Source organism: Nicotiana tabacum, chromosome 17 (assembly GCF_000715075.1).
Source record: "Nicotiana tabacum cultivar K326 chromosome 17, ASM71507v2, whole genome shotgun sequence".
Classification (NCBI taxonomy): Eukaryota; Viridiplantae; Streptophyta; class Magnoliopsida; order Solanales; family Solanaceae; genus Nicotiana; species Nicotiana tabacum.
The window spans coordinates 57713381-57734095 of record NC_134096.1 but is presented as its reverse complement, the minus strand read 5'-3'; the positions used below and the strand labels follow the sequence as shown (position 1 = coordinate 57734095).

The following is a 20715-nucleotide window of genomic DNA, read 5'->3' as shown; positions in this document are numbered from 1 at the left end:
TGTCTATCAACTATGCATGCATATATTCTTGGCAACAGTCCTTATCGCATCAAAAGTCCTCTCCATCAATATCGGACTACAGTAACTCTGTGTAAAAGTTACTGCCTTGTAAGAATCTTCAGCAGCTACCTTGAGGACCTGGTTCTTAACACACGTTCACTGAACGCATGTTCACTGAACACACTTGTTAATCATCAAAACCACAATTCTCAACAAGAGGAAAATTGGGATTCTGTGGGCGGCCTCATCTTTAAAATGAGAAATCAACCAGACTCTTTTTCAGCAAGATTCTGAGTTTGGTTAGGATTTGAGGACCAAACTTAAAACATACATGTAAGAGAAATATTGGTTCTTGTGATGTTTTATTGCTTCTAATTAATTTCAAACAATTGACATAATTCTATTATCATTGTTACTATTAGGCCGAATAGCCTAACTGATACATATGATTTTGGGTTTTGATATTTCGGTCTCTTTACTAATTCAATGGGTTTTCTAAAAACTGAAAAAAATAAAAATATTTTTTTTTCAAGTTTTTACCAAAAATTGCTTTAAAAAAACTAAAAAATATTTTCTAAAACAATATTTTTGTAAAAACTGGAAAAAAATACTGAAAAGAAATTTTCTAAAATAATTAAAAATTTAAAAAAACTAAAATATTTTTATTTAAAAACTGAAAAAAAAATTGTTTTTTCAGTTTTTACAAAAACACTTTTTTTAGAAATTTGCTTTTTAGTTTTTTTTCAGTTTTTACAAAAATATTATTTTAGAAAATATTTTTTAGATTTTTTTAAAGCAGTTTTTTTGTAAAAACTCGAAAAAAAATATTTTTGTTTTTTTTCAATTTTTAGTAAAAATATTTCAGTTTTTACAAAAAATATTGCTTTAGAAAATTGATTTTCAGCTTTTTGTTTCAGTTTTTTCAAAAATATTGTTTTAGAAAATATTTTTCAGTTTTTTCTAAAGCAACTTTTTTGTAAAAACTGAAAAAAAAAAAATCATTTTTTTCAGTTTTTAGTAAAAATAATTTCAGTTTTTTTCAGTTTTTACAAAAAAATTGCTTTAAAAAATTATTTTTCGGGTATTATTAATGGGTCTTTTTAATTAATTAGAAGATATTTAGAATTGACCAACAGGACGATGACACGTGTCCCTCCGTTTAAATGAGGGGTATATTTGAACCCAAAGTATGACAGCAGGGGTATAGATTACCCAATAGTATAACGAGGGATATTTTTAAACCATTTTCGAAAATAAAAAGGTATATTTGACCATTTGCCGTTTATATCAGTTGCATAATCATTGGCCATGATCTATGGTCCCACTTTCATCTTTTCCACATCCTTTACTCTTTTTATAATTTTCTGTTTTGCTTCTCTGCGTCAAATTTATATGTTCGAAATTCTAGTACTTTTAAGTTATTGAGTTTTAAATTAGATAAAATGGCCTCCGGGACACTTAAACTTGTATCCGTTTGTCAACCCGGTAAATTAACTTACAAGTTTTCCATTTAAACACTTGTACTTGACGGAATGAGTACCATAAATACCTCTGACCATTGACCAAGCATATGTGACAATAATACGTGTGATGTGGCAGTAGTATGTGCATATCACGCAAATTAGACGTGTGAAAGCAATTTATTTGAGTAATTAAAAATTTAAAGAAAAGATAAAAAGTAAAAAAAAAATCACAAAAACCCACCCGACACCCCATCTCCCATCCCCTTTCCCTTTTTTTTTCTTTCTTTCCCCTGAAATGAAAAATCCTTCTGTTTCTCTTTCTTCTTTTTTTCCATCTCCATTAGAGGCTTTGAAGCTCTTCACTGTATAGTAATGGTGGATCTATGCTCCAAAACAATACCTCAAAAAAATCAATGGTCTGACTTTCCAAACATCACAATTTCTCTTAGACCTACTAACTTTTGTCTCCTTCCCCATTAAAACTGCTTGAAAAATACCCCAAAAACACATCATCCTTAGGAATCAAAATCGACAGCCATTTCTTTTCACTAAAAGTTTCACTGTAAAAAATTAAAATGAATATCATCTTTAATTTTTTCTTGTTTGAGGGATTGTCCATGGAAAAATCACAACTTAAATGGGTTTGATCTTGAAATGGAGAGATGAGAGAGAACATAAAACACTTGAGGTCCTGAACAAGATAATAGAAGATACGAAGTCCGACAGGATCTTTACTGGTCTGCACATCCATCAGTAAACCAATCTTAGATGTAGTGAATGATATGTGCTCATTCCCCGTCACTATCTCAAGCTCATGCCTCCCAACTCTATCAGGTTCAGGCCAGATGTTATGATATAAAAGGTCTTTTGAGATGAAGATTTTTAAGATGAAGAGAATAAAAATAAATATTAATGATGGCCGAGTATTGAATATGGTGGAAAGGTGATGGATTGGCAGGAGTTTTGACAAAAAATAATTTTTTAAAGAGGAGGAGAATAAAAATTTAGTAAAATGATTTTTCTTTTAAAGTAAGACCCACAAATTATACATGTCAAAGAATAAAAGGCTTAGTATATGACATGTCAGTCATGTCACAGCTAGTAAAGAGCATGTTAAGTCGGACGTATTTATTAGTATTCAGTTCATCAAGTAGAGATGTCCAAATAAAAAAAATAAAAGTTTATATACCGTGTTAACAAACGGGTACAAGTTTAAGTGGTCCGGAGGCCATTTTGCTTTAATAGTATAACTTTTAAGTATTGACTCATCGATAAAAAATAAATACTCCATCAGATTCAATTTATGTGAACTCATTTGACTGGATACGGAATTTAAGAAAAAAGAAAAGACTTTTGAACTTGTGATGTAAAATGAGGCACATATTTTGTGTGACTGTAAATCATTACATAAAAATAAATTATTTTCAAATAAAGAAATGAGTCATTTTTTTGACACGGACTAAAAAAAAATTACATAAATTAAAACGAAAAAAATATATAATTTAGACTAAAGTTACTAATTCGACCAAACCTGGTGCCACAAGGCTAACTCCTCCCCTGTTAAAAAGGAAAAGGAAAATATGAGCCACAACATTTAAACAATACTATTTGCTTTTAATTGGAACGTGAATATTTGATGCTAAAATCGAAAAAGGATACAATTTAGTACTGTAACCTCTTGATTAACCTTGCTTCATCCTATTCCCGATTTATCTTATGTTATTTGCTACTCCCTCCGTTTTAATTTATTTGAACATGTTTGACTTGACACGAAATTTAAGAAAAAATGAAATTTTTGGAACTTGTGGTCCTAAATAAGTCAAAAAGGGGTTCAGAGTATTTGTGTGGTTATAAAAATATCTCATTAAGGATATAATTAAAAATTTAAGCTAAATTGTTTCCAAATTTAGAAAAAGGATCGTTCTTTTTGGAACGGATAAAAAAAAAATAAGTTCACATAAACTGAAACGGATGGAATATATTGTATCTGGTAGGAACGAAAGAACCATAATCCAAACAAAGGTATTTACTAAAACGAAGTCTTTAAACTAGCATGAAGTTAAATCTAATCAATCTCTGTATTTCAGAACACACGAAAATGACCATTTCTTATATCAAGAAAACGAATTCTATTTCCTTTTTTCTTTTTTTTGAATGAAAACAAGGTAAACCAAAATCTAGAATGAGGACGACCAAATTATTTGCCTACAACACCTTTCACAACGCGTTCACTGGCTTCATCAAATTAAGGTGTTGCTGTTACGCGCTAAAAATTAGTCCAACTTTAAATGAGTTGAGATAGATTGGATTAAAATGAACATTCAATAAATGAGCGGGTTAATAACTAGATCAATCTTGGGTTGGGCTTGGGTCAAATGTAACAGCCCTAGCGCTAAGCGTGGCCTACATACACTTCACTCTTTTTCTTTACTTTTGCTGGGTTGGTATCCTTGTATAAGCAACGTTAATAAATTAACAATGCTTAAGTATACGCATCCAATTAAAGATGTGTTCTATTAACCGATAGATTGAGATTAAAATTATTGGAGACCACAGTAGAGTAGAGATAAAAAAATATTGGGCAATTTGTTTTTATCTGCCTCAATTGAACCACGGGAGCAGTATTTTGTGCTGATAGGAGGCTAGAGTATCAAATAGTATTCAATAAAACAGGCGAAATATGGATAAAGTATATGGTAACACTACAATTACCGAGCAAACGTATCCAACTCCATTATACACTAAAAATTAAAATAAGAATATACCCACTATACTCCAAACACAAGTTATTCCTAATATCAATAACAAACCCCACAGCAAATCAAAGCTCCTCGATTAATGCACTCACACGGGTTCCTTGCTTTTATTTTCGTTGAAGACAAGCAATCCCGCGGTGTTTTAAAAGCGTAAGCGTAAAGTTGAGAAACGTTTTACATATGCCTCGGCGAGGCATAAGCCCCGTAGATATTTAATTTTTAATATTTCATAAGCTCCGTGGATCTTTAAAATTTTTAATTTATAAATTAATAAAATAATATAATAACACAAAAAATATAAAATATAAATTAAAAGTTAAAAATTAAAGAAATTCATAGAAAAAAAATATCTAGCATGATTCTTAAGTATAACTAATGCATACAAATCACGTATAACGTCTTAACTTTCAAATAATTAAAAACATACAATTTTTTAAAAAATGAATGATCAAACTCCACATTTTATCTTCCTAAAAGTAAATAATTAATAAAATCTTATTAGTACGATAATTAAAATATTACTCCTTCATGAATAAATACCAATTAGTTTAAGATATCAAATTAATAAAAGTGTATAACAAGGAGGGACAAATGAACTAAGACACGACCAATAACAAGTGAAGATATAAATTCGCAATAATATGTCTCATTATTAGAGTTATGCTCAATCTTCATATTTCTATCGATGAATAGAACTTTTATCATTAATTTGTTAAAATTTTTTGAAGGTAAACGATATTAATTAGGAAATTCGACATGTTATTTGCATTAGAACTGTTAGGCGAGCCCCGAGGGTTGGGCGTTAGACGTGTTTAGGGCTGACGGCCGGGCGCTTGGGACGTAATCCTCACAGAACTAAGCCTCATACATGAGCCCCAAGGCGTTTTGCAAGTGTCCCGGAGTCTCATAAATGCCTTTTAAAACACAATCCCATTTACGTTTGTTTCGCACCATTGCATGTTTTCCCTTTATTGCTTTCCTTCTCCATCCATGGAATTCATTATTCTTATCATAATTGCAATACCATCAAAAAGTTTGGTTGGATTTATGTGATCCCAAATATCTGAGCTTTAAAATTTGAGAAACCCCCGGTAGGAGCACTTCCTCATTAAATAAAAAAACAGAATTACAACAGATCATTCAATCACGGCTGTGGCTGTATCCTCTTCCCTCTGTCCAAGTCATCTTTAGTTTCCTTATAATCTGGTTAAACTTCGCTCATCCAACCTACAACCGGGCCCCATGTTTTATTCTCTTCTTTTTGTCTATATTGCTTCAAAAATCTTCCAAGAGATTTACAGAATACAATATGCCAAGTAGTTTTGTCATAACAAGGTCCCCATTTGAAATGGATTTATTATTTGATTTTATTATACTAACATATATATAGTCAGATCCGTATAGAGTTGTTTTATTTTCAAAATATTAGAATTTTATTTAAAATTTCTACTTTTCTTTTTATGTGAAAGGTGTATGATCTGGTTACGATTCTGACAGTAACTAGTATTATTCGTTAATCTAAATTCTAAATGAAGCTACTTTTATAATAAGCTGTAGGTGTGAGTCAAATCCAATAATACTTTAGTCAATATAAAGGTATTAGGTATCAATTGTTTAATCAAAAACAGATTATGGACTAGGTATTAGGTACTGGAAGAAAATGTGCTCCATCAGAGACAAATTTGCTGGAGGTTTTGTGAATAATGGTTGGTTGAAACAAGATGGCAAATACTATGTGAGAAGTGGATACCAATGGAGCAAAGGAGATGTAGAGGAAAAACCATGGTATCGAGGAGTATGGTGTAGGCTTGCCATGCCTACAAATGCTATTGAAGTGGGTGCAGAGAGGTACAACAAGACATGATCTCAAGGGAATTTGGCGAAGGTCAATAGGAGAGATCAAAGGGAAGAAATGCAGAGAGTTCATCACAGCAATGACAGCAGCTCTAATATGGTGGGCAAGAAATGAAGCACTATGGAACCAAAGAGTGCCTACACCAAGGGTCATCTGCGCACAAGTCCAAGAATGCAAGATTAGAGTAATTCATTCTTTAAACAGGAAATGTAGTAGGAATTACAGGGAATGGATAGACCATTTCTATAGGAAACAATAACAACAACAACAATCCAGTAAAATTTTACTAATGGGGTCTGGGGAGGGTAGTGTGTACGCAGACCTTACCCCTACTCCGAAGGAGTAGAGAGTTTGTTTCCGAAAGACCCTCGGCTCAAGAAAACAAAAAGACAAAAGGACAAAAAGAGACAATATTAGTAACACCACAACAATCATAGGAAAAATAGGAACACCATGAAATCCAGAAGAAAGATGCAAAGCAAAGGAAGACAATATTAGTATCATCACAGCAATCATAAGAAAAATAGGAATATCATGAAATCCAGAAGAAAGATGCAAAGCAAAAGCGATAGCTAGTAAATAGGACCTGCACTGAAAAGCGAAATAGTAAGACATAACATTTCCACTAGCTATCTTAGATAAAAACCCTACATGACTAGTCCTACAATGGTACAAAGTAAGGCACGCCTCAACTACCTCATAACATACAACCCTAATACTCAACCTCCACATCTTCCTATCAAGTGTCATGTCCTCGAAAATCTAGAGTCTCGCCATATCCTGCCTGATCACCTTTCCCCAATACTTCTTAGGCTGCCCTCAACCTCTTCTCGTGCCCTCCACAACCAGCCGCTCATACCTCCGTACCGGAGCATCTGGGCTTCTCTTCTGAACATGTCCAAACCATCTAAGCCTCGCTTAACGTATCTTGTCATCAATGGGAGCCACATGCACCTTCTCCCGAATATCATCATTCCTAATCTTATCTATCCTAGTGTGCCCGCACATCCACCGCAACATCTTCATTTATGCTACTTTCATCTTCTGGATATGAGAGTTCTTAACGGGCCAACACTCAGCCCCATACATCATGGCCGGTCTAACCACCGCTTTATAGAACTTACCTTTGAGTATCGGTGGCATTCTTTTGTCACACATGACTCCATATGATAACCTCCACTTCATCCATCCTACTCCAATACGGTGTGTCATCCTCATCAATCTCCCCTCCCCCCACCCTCTAGATAACCGAACCAAGGTACTTGAAACTGCCTCTACTCAGGATGACCTGCGAATCAAGCCTCACATCCACACCCACTTCCCTTGGCTCGATGCTGAACTTACACTCCAGGTATTCCGTCTTCGTCCTGCTCAGCTTGAAACCCTTAGACTCAAGAGCATGTCTCCAAACCTCTAACCTCTCGTTAATACCGGCTCGCGACTCATCAATCAGAACTATGTCATCGACGAGTAGCATGCACCATGGCACATCCCCTTGAATATGGTGTGTTAACGTGTCCATCACCAGGGCGAATAAGAATGGACTGAGCGCAGAACCTTGGTGTAACCCCATTACAATCGGAAAATGCTCAGAGTCGCCTCCTACTGTCCTAACCCGAGTCTTAGCCCCATCATACATGTCCTTAATCACCATAATGTAGGGAACCGACACACCTTTTGCCTTCAGGCATCTCCAGAGAACTTCTCTAGGAACCTTGCCATACGTTTCTCTAGGTCAATAAACACCATGTGCAGATCCTTTTTTCTCTCTCTGTATAGTTCCACCAACCTTCTAACAAGGTGTATGTATCTTGTTAGAAGGTATAGGAACAAGCATAATTCAGAAAAAAATTTAAATAAATATTTCTTCAGAAATGGAGCTGCTGAAGAACATTTAAATAAATTTTTAATATTACTAAAAAAAGTAATACAAGAATATATTCATAATAATTAGAACTATTTACCTCGAAAATAAAGCATACAACCTGCTAGCTATAGTATGTTAAAACATAATTCAGAAAATTCACTCTTGAAAAAATATAGTGAAGGTAAGAATCTCAATTTATAAGTATCCAAAATATTTTCCTCAAAAAAATGATTAGCCAAATATATATAGCAAGAAAAATATTAATTATGATAAATGGGTTACCTTTTCTTCAAGAAAGAAAAAAAATGAAATATGGTAACAACTAATAACTCGCGTCGATTAGTTTTTTTTTTTTACTTATAAAAGAAATTAGAAAGCAAATTGTAAAATTGGAACCACGGAACAAGCAGGAGAATCCTAATTCACGTAGGAGTGATTATAAGGAAATTTACCATATTTTTTGAGAATATTTTAGGAAAGTTCCCCGCGTGGGTCCTTCCAAGTTCTTTTTTCAATTTTCTTTTATTTAATGCATTCCCACCTTAACAGCCACGTTTCTATAAACTTAGGTACGCCGTTTCTATTCAGCCAATTTAGGAAGTAGTATGTATTTGCAAAAAACACGTGCTTTTTTTATAACATTACTGCCACTTCCGCACTCAACACCCACATATTTATTTCATCACGACTCATGGGAACATTATTAATTGGCCTATAAACTAAAACCAAACAAAAATAGGAAAACTATCCCATTCCCAACCCCTATATATATAAATAACATGGATTAAACAGAGTTCGTTGTGAGTTGCGGCCTACTCTGTTCTCTCACATTCTTCTTCCTATTCTACCCAAACAAAAGCCTAAAATTTTACCAAATTTCATCTCATGGATTGGGTTCGTGGTGAAGCTGTTGGTCAAGGAAGTTTTGGAAAAGTCAGTTTTGCAATACCCACAAAGCAGACTACTCAAATTCTTCCATTGATGGTAGTAAAGTCATCTTGGGTTTCCCACTCTGCTACCCTCAGGAATGAGAAGAAAATTTTGGATGAACTTAAAAGTTTTCCTGAAATCATCCGCTGCTTTGGTGATAGTTATTCATGCGAAAACGGCGAAAATTTGTACAATGTTTTGTTAGAGTATGCTTCTGGAGGATCCTTAGCAGATAAACTCAAGAATTCAGAAAATCAAAGGTTGTCTGAATTTGAAGTTAAAGGATACACAAAGGGTATGCTCAGAGGGCTAAATTATATTCATAAAAGTGCCTATGTGCATTGCGATATAAAGCTTCAAAATATTCTTTTAGGTCAAGATGGTAAAGTGAAAATTGCTGATTTTGGATTAGCAAAGAGAGTTGGAACCAAGAAAGAGGATAATTTGCGATGTGAATTGAGAGGTACCCCATTGTACATGTCGCCGGAGATGGTCACTGGCGGCGAACAGGGTACGGCGGCGGACATATGGGCACTTGGGTGTGTGGTGGCTGAGATGGTTACCGGAGTTCCAGCGTGGAGATGCACTGATGTTACAGAATTGTTAATGGCAATTGGAGTTAAAAATCAGTTGCCTCAAATCCCAGAGAAATTATCAGAAGAAGGAAAAGATTTTTTAGAAAAGTGCTTTGTGAAAGATCCGAGTAAGAGATGGACGGCTGAGATGCTTTTAAATCATCCCTTTGTGGCTGATCATGATTATTATGGCACTGTTACATTGAATGAAGAAAATAAGAGTGAAATTCCATCAACATCTCCTAAATGTCCATTTGATTTCCCAGATTGGGTTTCTGATCAATTACCGGAAACATGTTCAATTACTTGTCTGCCTTCGTCGGAAAATCAAGAAAAGCTGAATTTGAGCAGTGGGTCATGGTACAATTCAACGGCGGAGAGGCTCCGAGGACTAGTGAGTGAAATTAGACCTGAATGGTCGTCTGCTGATGATTGGGTCAATGTTAGGTGATTTTTTATATAAGAGAAAAGCCAGAGGCAGAGGCAGTTTTTCCAAATTTTTTGAGGATATGTTTAGGCCTCTGGTTTTATTTTTATTTTTTACCCTTTAGTGATTAGTCAGTTAGGCTAGTCCAATTCTTTTTTATTTTTATTGTACATGAAATTGGTTTCCACATACAATACAATAGGTTCTGAATTTTTATCAAGACAACTGATTTGCACTCGACAAAGTGTACAGTGTTGGATTATAATCGTATTGAATAGTGACTGATTTTTCGGAATGGGAATTGCAGAATGGCAGTGGTGCATTTGTGATTTGTGCTTTGGATTTGATTGGATATTTGTATGTGTTTGTATTTTTTGGTGCGGCAATCATAAACTATGGCATACGCAATGATTCCGATTATCTCTTGCAAGTAAATCAAGGCTCAGAACTCCAAAAATGAATAAAAAAATTGGTATCTCCTTAATCAGTGGATCCTAATATCTGCAAACTAGCTTTATCCAGTAGGGTATCCCAGGGGATCCGGACACTAAACATCCTGTATTTACGTAGGATCCTAAAAACGGAAAAAGATCGCTTCCCAAGATAGTGTGATATTGGCAGTCTATGCTGATAGAAGCATGGTTGATTCCACCTTCATTTGCACAAAGAAAAAGTATTGAAAAATGGTAGAAGTGAATCCATTATTTTAGGTTAAGAGGTATGAGTATATATGTATGATTTTTGTGCAAGCAATATTAGTGTTGTCACAATTCAGCTTGTAAGAGGATTTAGGTCTACTATTACGATGATTTAGATATTTTACTTCCTCTTCAAAATTAATCTTTACCTTGTACTACTTTCGAACAGTGTCAATCTATAGTATACATACCTAATTTTCATTTTTAGACAAATTTCAATGTCCGCCACTAGTATCACCACATTTATCATGTATTTGTGACAATAGTATTAGTATGCCTATTCAAGGCAGTGTGAGCTATCCTCAACTATATCAAAAATCTCTTTTGATATTCCCACGGGTATTAAGGACAAAATATATCAAATTCCTAAGCCTCTAAAAAATGGAAATAATGATACACCAATCTGGAACCTGAACACCAATGGTTGTTTCACCAGCAAATCTTGTCTCACAATCATCAATACTACCACAAAAGCTCAATACGACTTCATGTGGATATGGAAACTGAAATGCCCCAACAAAATTAAATATTTCCTTTGGCAATGTCTCCACAACAGACTATCTTGCCGAAAATACCTTCACCACATTGGCATCAATATTGACAGCAAATGCCCTATGTGCCACAAAGAAGAAGAATCCATAGTTCATATCTTTATTCAATGTCCACCAGTACAACCTCTATGGGAAAAAGTAGGAATCATAAACCTACCCTCAACTGTGACACACCACTGGCTCATCCACATCAAAAGTTTGAGTCCCAAAATTGAGTCACCCTACATGGAATGGTCTGATCTCTGCCCTTTTTAATTTGGGGAATCTGGATCAACAGAAATTATAATAACACCAACAATACCAATCTACACCCATCCTTGAAAAACGTTTTTAATCATGCACTAGAATTTCACTTCATGACATCTAGAAACACTCCCTTACAGACCAGCAAAACCATTCAAATTAATTGGCATGCCCCACAAAAAGGATGGACAAAGCTTAATATAGATGGAGCATCTGATAATGCAAAAGGAGGTATAGGAGGAGTGTTTAGGGACAGTACGGGGAAATGGATTTTAGGCTTCCACAAATACTATAATGCTCTATTTCCGTTACACATTGAATTGCAGGCTCTCCAAGAGGGGCTACAGTTGGCTTCAAGATTTGATCTATACCCATTGGAAGTGGAAACAGACTCAACAGAAGTGACCAACGCTATTAACAATGGCCATACAATACTAGCTTATTTGATCTACTCTTGCAGGTCATTAATGCACCAGGAGAGGGGCCTTCTACTGCGACATAATTTCAGGCAAGGGAATGCAGTAGCTGATGTTGAAATTGTCAAAAGTCTCACATCGGTGGATGACAATTTTGAATGGGAATTTCACCCTATAAAAGGAGGCCTAATGTTTAGAATTTAAGTACACCTCTCATTTACCTTTTTTATCTTCTTAAGGCATTTGTATCTTCTCTCTTTAGTATTATTTCACTTGTCATTTTGGAGTGGAATAAAATATTGATTATGTCCGAGGAAGTAGGCAAAATTGGCTGAACCTCGTAAATTCTGGTGTTCTTTTATTGTTGTTTTATTGTCTTGTTTATTATTTAGTGGTTGTCATAATTTTAATATAGTAGTTGTGACTCATTCACACTATATACATTTGGCTTCCGCAATAGCTGGCAAGGAAGCAAAAAACAAAAAACAACAATCAATATAATCCCGGAAGAACAAAACTGTTTGCTCAACCGCCGATTTTTGTGCAACAACTTCTAACCAACGACATGAGCGGGAAATGCAACTCGTCAAAACAACTACCTATCTCTTTATGTAATATGTTTCGAACTCTAGGAAATCAAAATATTGTGAGTGACAATAGTTGTTTGTCTGAGGGGATACACAACCCCAATGTCACTTTGCCATGTAATATGCAAAACTCTATCTAGTACGTAATATATAAATCCTTTTTACTACTCAAAAAAAAAAAAGGCAGTGTGAGCTGAATAAGAGAAAAGAAGGAAAGTCTAAATGCACGGATTTATCAACCGAATTTGTTGCCAGTGGGAAATGCAATTCTGCCGAAAGGTTTTTATTCTTTTATCTAAATGCATAGATTTACTGGATAAAGCTAGTAGTTTTTAGAATTTAGATATCAGGATCCGCAGACTATATTATCTAATCTTTGGAAGGGAAATTCATTACTTTATGGGCATAGGCCAGGCAATGGGAGATGCAAGTGGCTGAGGATCTTTATCAACTTTTGGTCTTATATGGTTTTATCTTTTAGGTGCAAAGCAAGTTACGTGATTTAAGGTTTGTATAGCTCATCAATCCATATTCCATAATTCTAAGTCTCGCACTGGCCCATAGCCATAAGTATCCAAAAATTGTGATAGCTAAACAAGTGGTTGAAACCGTTATTAGTCAGATTTTATCTCTTAATAAAGACTAAGCTAATTTAAAACCAAGTGAACTCACCGCTTTCCAAGTTGCACCACCTCCCTTAACCTTGGCTATGAGCATCCTTTCACATGCCTAACTCCCTATAAAACTTTTACTCTTTTTGAACGTCCCAACTGGCTAAGCCCCATAGCCTAAAAGAAAGCTAAATCGAATCGGAATAGGATAAAGAACGCACGAAGGATCAGAGAGAAAGAGCATTCTATTTGGAAGTAGCAGTAAGATCTCTATCTTCAACCTGGGACCTGTACTCCCCAACTTGGGAACTCAGCTTATAGCGAAGGGAAGGAGCCGCTTTTTATGCGACACTACTATGGTGAAGAGTGAACCGAGACTCTTTTTATTAAAATTTCTCCCGGGTTTCTGCTTCAATCAAGTCTTAATTCAAGGAAAGACAAGTTCTTATCATCCCGATCGGGATAGACGAGCCTGCCTCTCTGCGGGTCTGCACCTCGACTCTCTTTCTGCTTTCTATCACACCAGAAAGCTGACACCCACAGCACCAACAAAACTGGACGACATACGATCGGTTAGAGTTTATTAGGTTTTATAGATTTAAACCATTACATCACTTAATGGGTTAAACCGTTAAAGTACATTGACCGTAAACAATCTCCTAATATAATACTTCATCAATTTATGTTGACCTGTTTGACTAGGCACGAAATTTAAAAAAAAATAAGATTTTTGAAATTTATGGTCCTAAACAAGTAAAAAATGAGTCTAGATTATTTGTGTGGTTATAAAAGCTTCTCATTAAGAATAAAATTGGAAGTTTAAGCTAAATTGTTTCCAAATTTAGAAGGAAATTATTTTTTTTGTAACGGATAAAAAAAAAAACAAGTTCACATAAATTGAAACGGAGGGAGTAATACTCCTAACTTAGATAAGAATAAGATACTCGATCTGTCGATCATTACAACGGCTTGAAAGAGAAAGTACTTCACTCAACTATTATTTGAAAGCATTACAAAAATTATTCCTCAAGTACAATGTGGATTCTTGTAGAACTGACCCTTAACATGGGCTTTAGGCATGGACCTAACTGACCAACTCAAACAAGTAAAAATTAAACGGGACGCCATATTTGGTCGCCCTCATTTAACTCGTACCCACTTTTTAAAATTATTTAAATTAGTACCCTAACTTTAAACAACTTCAAGCATTTTCTCCTCTTTCTTCTTCTTCTTGCGATAATTATTTTATATAGTATTTATGAATATATTTTAAGGTAGTTTATGATATTTTACAGTAGTGAGCTGATGTAACGCTTTATTTTTTACTATTTCTTAGGGTTTCTTCTTCTTCTTCTTAATTGCAAAATGCGTTCGTTAGATTTATTGTTGTTTTGATAAATTGATGATTGGGGTTTATTCTTGATGATATTTGGAGGTTATGCTTCAAATTTGAGCTTATTTGGAGTAGATTTAGGTGTTAAATTGTATATTGGATTGTTAAAATTCGAAGAACAAATTTCTGTTTTTGTGCAATTTGCACTTCAGGCCAATTTGGCCTTAAGTGCATGAAAACGCTGGTTGCACTTCAGACCTAATTGGCCTTAAGTGCATATGAAGTATAATTTTTTCACTTCAGACTTATTGGCCTTAAGTGCATGAAACCATTGGTTGCACTTCAGACTTATTTCGCTTTAAATGCATCTGAAGTGTGATGGTAGGCTAGAAACCCGTGTTTTAATCATAGTTTGCACTCCAATTACTGTATTTTGCTTGTGTTTGAGCTTAAATGTTAGTGTATTACACTTATTATGCGTTTTATACCTTGCAGAAAGTAATTCCGAGCTATTAAGATAATTTGGAGCTAATTTGAACAAGTTGAAGTTTTGAAGTCTGAGTAAAAGCTCAAGAAATTCGGGGGTCGAGGACCAAGTATGGATATCAAAAAGTGATAAAGAAAAAAAGATTACTCTAAGAAAAATACACTACCGTGACTGGGGGCTCAGGGCGCTAGTGCAAAATTCCTGCAGAGTAAAAAAAATCAACTCTCTGAAGATCCTCACTAATGCGGCGCATGGGGCGTCGCTTCAGTGTATTTTTGTGTTTCAATTGTCCAACATCGGCTTGAAAAGGGTAGTTTCGTTCAAGCTCGTTCCTATATGGTATAAATACACCAAAAATATAATTTTAGAGGACTTTTGACCAACGGAATATTGAAAGAGCATGGGAGACTCAAGGCACAAAGATTCATCATTCTTTCCTCAACTCAACACCCGAGTTTGGATTGAATTCATATTTTCTTCTTATTCAAATTTATTTGCGATGAATTTCTCCATAAATATGGAGTAGTTTCCCTTAGGTTTTTACGGATATGGTATTTTGATTGATATTTGTGGATTTTAATTCTAGTTCTTTGCTTGAATTCGTTTATGGAGCTTTGAATTGTTTGCAACTTTATTCATCAGTTTATTTAATCGAAAAAGAAATATTGTGGTGATTATCTTGCATTATTTTATTTGGTTTAATTCAGTGATTCTCTTAAATAATCGAAAGAAATTGTTGAATTGTTGCTTAAATCAAGTTAGGAGAATATTCGAGAGATATTTTTCTGAAGACTAATCCATAAACGCATGCTTGCATATTTTCACAGTGCATGTATTAGTGTAACGACCCGACCGGTCGTTTTGAGTATCACAATCTCGTTCCCCATTTACTACTCAATTAATGCCTTACAATTGATTTATGACTTATCGGGTTAGTTGGTTCAGATCCGGAAGGATTTCGGAGTGAAATGAGACACTTAGTCTCATAATTAAAACCTTAAGTTGGAAAAGTCGACTGGATGTCGAGTATATATAAACGACCTCGAATTCAAATTCTGGTGATTCCAATAGCTCCGTATGGTGATTTTGGACTTAGAAGCATGTCCGAAAAATTATTTGGATGGTCTGTAGTGGAATTAGGCTTGAAATGACGAAAGTCAAATTTTTGGAAAGTTTGACCAGGGAGTTGACTTTTTGATGTCGGGGTTGAAATATGATTCTGATAGGTTTGATAGGTTTCGGCGTTGTTTGTGGAAATTTAAAATTTCAAAGTTCGTTAGGCTTGAATTGGGGTATGATTCGTGTTTTTAGTGTTGTTGGATGTGATTTGAAGACTCGACTAAGTTAGTATGATATTTTAGGAATTTTTAATGTATTTGTTGAGGTCCCGAGGGCCTCAGGTGAGTTTCGGATGGTTAACAGATCAATTTTTAGACTTGGAATTTTGTTGGAATTTTCTGATATCTGTATCTAGTTTCCTTCTACGCGATCGCGTGAGAAGGTCTGCGATCGCGTAGGGTTAATTGGGGGATAATGAGTTTTGTTGTATGTGATCGCGTCGAGACGACCGCGATCACGTAGCTCAAAAGAAGGAATACATCGCTAGCACGTGGATCAAGTCGCGTTCTCGAAGAGGAGATGACGCAACTGGGGTTCTCTAGCATTGTTCTATGCGAACTCGTGGGCTGTCCGTGATCGCGTAGGCCTGGGAAACTCGTGCTTCGCGTTCGCATGTGTTATGATGCGGTCGCGTAGAGAAATTTTGGGGGCAGTGTATTTTGGTCTTCGCGATCGCATAGCTTTGTACGCGATCGCATATGTTATTTTGGGCAGTGAAAATATTATGCTTCGCGATCGCGGAACTTGGACCGCGATCATATAGAAGAAATGACTGGGGAGAGAGTTTAAGTTTTGAACATTTTTACCGATTTGGAGCTCGGGAAGAGGCGATTTTTGGGAGATTTTCAAGAAAAATAACGGGGTAAGTGTTCTTAACTTAATATTGGTCAAATTACCCGAATCCATGGTTGTTTTTAACATTTAATTGGTGAATTAAGTTGAAAGATTGTGAAAACTATCTTGGTTTAATTTGGAGATTTGAGGGTCGAGTTGATGTCGAATTTGATTAAAATTTTTATGGTTGGACTTGTGGTTGAATGGGCGTTCATATTTTATAACTTTTGTCGGGTTCCGAGATGTGGGCCCCACGGGCAATTTTTTAGTATAATTTCAGATTTTGTGGAAAAATTAGTATTGTAATATGGAATTAATTCATATAATTGTGTGGACTGAATCAAATTTATTGTGGCTAGATTCGAGCCATTCGGAAGTTGTTACGCGCAAAATGGAATCTCTGGAGCATTGTTTAGCTTGCTCGGCATTGGATTCGTCTTGTTCGAGGTAAGTAACTCTTCTAATCTTGGAGCTAAGGGTATGTATCCTGAATATATGTATTATGTGAATCGTTTGGAGGTGACGCACATGCTAGGTAATGGGAGTGTGGGCGTGCACTATAGAAATTGTGACGTAATTGGTTCCATGAAATTTTGTAGTCAAATAATCTTGGCATTTTCTATGTAGTTTTATGTGTTAAAGAAATTAAGTTGAGAATCATGCTGAGGCTATGTGCCAGTATTATTGAGACCCACAGAGGTCATATTGTTGTTAAATTATTTGTTAAAAATGAAATTTCATATTCAGTCATGTTCATTCATTTCATATCATCACTTAATCTTTGTTGCTATTTATTGATACATCATATCATCATTTTTGGGCTGATTTTTATGACATTGTGAGCCCGAGAGACTGGAGAGATTGATGACTGAGTGAGGCCGAGGGCTTGATTGTGAGGATAATTATGAGATGGGTTGCACGTCGCAGCAGGCCAGATTGGCTTATTATAGCACGTGAGTTTTTCGTGCAGTACGTGAGTTATCGTGCGAATCCAGATATACGTGAGTTGTCCTTGCAACACGTGAGTTATCCATGCGGATCTAGATATTGATATTATAACACGTGATTTGTCCGTGCAGATTATAGCGCTTGGCCTGAAGGAGTCCCTCTGGAGTCTGTACACACCCACAGTGAGCGCATATACCTACTTAGCGCGAGTGCCGAGTGATTTGGGAGGATTGAGTGGCTGGGAGTAATGAGTGATTGGGAGGACTAAGTAAAATGATACTATGAGAGTATGTATATGATTTTATCACTAAGTTGCATCGTATTGACATGCACACATGACATACATGCATATATATGGATTTTTCCTCATGATGTACGATATTACATCATTCATGATTTCTTACACATGTTGACAGATGGGCATAGTGATGCATTTGTTTTACACAGGTTATCTGAAAAGAAAATGAAACATATCATTTATTATTGAAAGGACTTCGGGAAAATTATTGTTTCCAAACTTATTCATATTTTTGGTAACTTCGGTAAACGATTTGGGTTTTTACTGATGTACTTGAAAGGAAGAATTATTATTTTTGAAATCATGATTTAGCTAAGCATTTTATCTCTGAGTTACTTCTTGTATTATTTGCTTTACGTGGTTATGGACTGCTTTTAACCAAAGATTAGGTTTGTTACTTACTTAGTACATAGGGTCGGTTGTACTGCTACTACACTTATGCACCTTGTAGGCAGATGTTGGTTGTTGATGTTGTTGTGTTCGATGGGAGCTGAATTTGAAGATGTATCTGCGTTCCGGTTGTAGCTGCCTCTTGTTCATGGTAGCCTTAGATTCATAAAACTCTGTTTATGTACTTTTCAAACAGATGATGTATTTATTTCATACCAGTTTTGTATACTCTATTCTTAGAAGCTCATGATTTGTACTACCAGTTCTTGGGGAATGTATAAGATTTAGTTATTTTCTTTTACTTGATTATTTTGTTAAATTACATTGGAATTGGATAGTGAATAGTTGGCTTACCTAACAGATTAGGTTAGGTGCCATCACGACTAGTTGAATTTTGGGTCGTGACAATTAGTCACCTCGTAGAGTTAAGATTTAATCGAGAAATGAGTCTTGACTACACGTTTGAACTAATCATCGAGTGAATTCGTGAGAATCATTAGAACATTAGAGTGAATTGAACTGGAGTTGGATCTCAATTAGCTATCTTTCACCTATCCTGTCACGGCCCTTATTTCTCCCATTGATATTTCAATGTTGCTCAACTCTTGTCTTCTAGTGATTAATTGTTTATTATTTTAGTTTCATAGTTAATTTTAGTTATTAATTATCCCAACCAACATGCTTATCATCCTGAATAGCGTTAAGTTAGAAATTACTTGAACATTGTTTAAATCTAATCCATGTGGAGGCGATAATTTAACTATACTATATTTGGGTAGCGAGCATTAATTTTGGTATTTTATTTTGCGCTCGTCAAAGTGTAATTTTTTCACTTCAGACTTTTTTTCCTTAAGTGTATGAAACCATTGGTTGCACTTCAGACCTATTTGGCCTTAAGTGCATCTGAAGTGCAATTTTTCACTTCAGACGTTTTGGCCTTAAGTTCATGAAACCATTGGTTGCACTCAAACCTATTTGACTTTAAGTGCATCTTAAGTATAATTTTTGTACGTTTGACTTAATTAGCCTTAAGTGCATTGCACTTTAGACTAAGTTTTTTAACTTCAGACCTGATAAGTTTGAAATTGATCGTAAAGTGGGTAGGCTTGCAAATATTTTAGTAAAGTAAGTATAACGTCAGTTGTGACCCCAAAACTGGGTATAGATACAAAAAAACCCTCAAACAAGGGCTACATGCTAGAAAATGGGCCATTGACTCGTCATTATTACTTCTATGAAGCAGGAAATTATGCTAGGTGGACATCTTTAAGACCACCATTTATATTTTGACTCCATTAAGAAAATTTTAGCTTTTTTAGTCTTCTGATGTCCTTTATAACATCTCGTTGCTGGAAATAATGGTTTTTCTGACGCCACTTCCTCCTCCTTCTAATTCAAACACCGCCTCTTCTCCTCCTTTTTCTCTTCCTCCTCCTCTTCTTCTTCATTAGATTCAAATGCCACAAAAAATTCCCTTTCCATATATATATTTAATGTAAAAATATTAAAGATTCATTACTTATTTGTGGTTAGAATTGAGTAGATAATATTTTATTGAGGTTAAATTGTCTATCTTTAATGATTTGGATTGGATTAATTAGAGATAAAAAAACACCCTTATTTTTGTTTGAGCTTGAAAAAAGGTTATTAAAATAGACAAGCTGGGTCTATTGATTGATGAAGGTTTAAGTTGAATTGAACAACTAAATATTATTGAAATTGATATTAAAATATTGTATATCAAATTTGAAGTCATTTAGAGTTGATTTAGGTCAATTTTAGAAGTAGAACATGATGGTAAAAAAATCGTAATAGTTATGGCAATGGTCAGAATTGGTCAATTATGATGATTTGCCTGAATTGTTGTAATTCAGTTATCATAGTTGTTAGAATTTATTGTCAATCATGACCATTTCCAGGATTTTTGCAAATCAATTTTGTCGATGTTCAGAATTTGTGGCCAGTTATGATATTGTCACGATCCAAAATCCCACTAAGTCAAGATGATACCTAACACAACTCGTTAGATAAGTCAAACAATATAAGTTACAACTAAACTGTGAAATCAATAATATATGTATATATATATATAATAGAAATCACAACTGAATACAATACAACTACCCCATGAACTGATAGTACAAGTCATGAGCCTCTATGATATATATTTACAAACTGAAATGAAGAATAAGAACAATATTTGTTTGAAATTTACATAAACAGAGTTTAAGTTCTAAACTACCATGAACTAGAGGTAGCTTGAATCTGGAACGCTGGAATGTCTGCAGTGCAGGGTTCCGTCTTCCACATCTACACAACTCCAAGAT

The 20715-nt window shown here is 35.0% G+C and overlaps 1 protein-coding gene across 1 annotated transcript; it reads left to right on the top strand.

Moving 5' to 3' along the window:
- The first annotated feature begins 8665 nt into the window (after nucleotides 1-8665).
- On the top strand, nucleotides 8666-10169 carry LOC107817539 (mitogen-activated protein kinase kinase kinase 20-like). Its single transcript, XM_016643390.2, has one exon. It carries the CDS (start codon nucleotides 8827-8829, stop codon nucleotides 9895-9897), a length of 1071 nt encoding a protein of 356 aa, XP_016498876.2. The 5' UTR covers nucleotides 8666-8826; the 3' UTR covers nucleotides 9898-10169.
- The last annotated feature ends 10546 nt before the right edge of the window (nucleotides 10170-20715 follow it).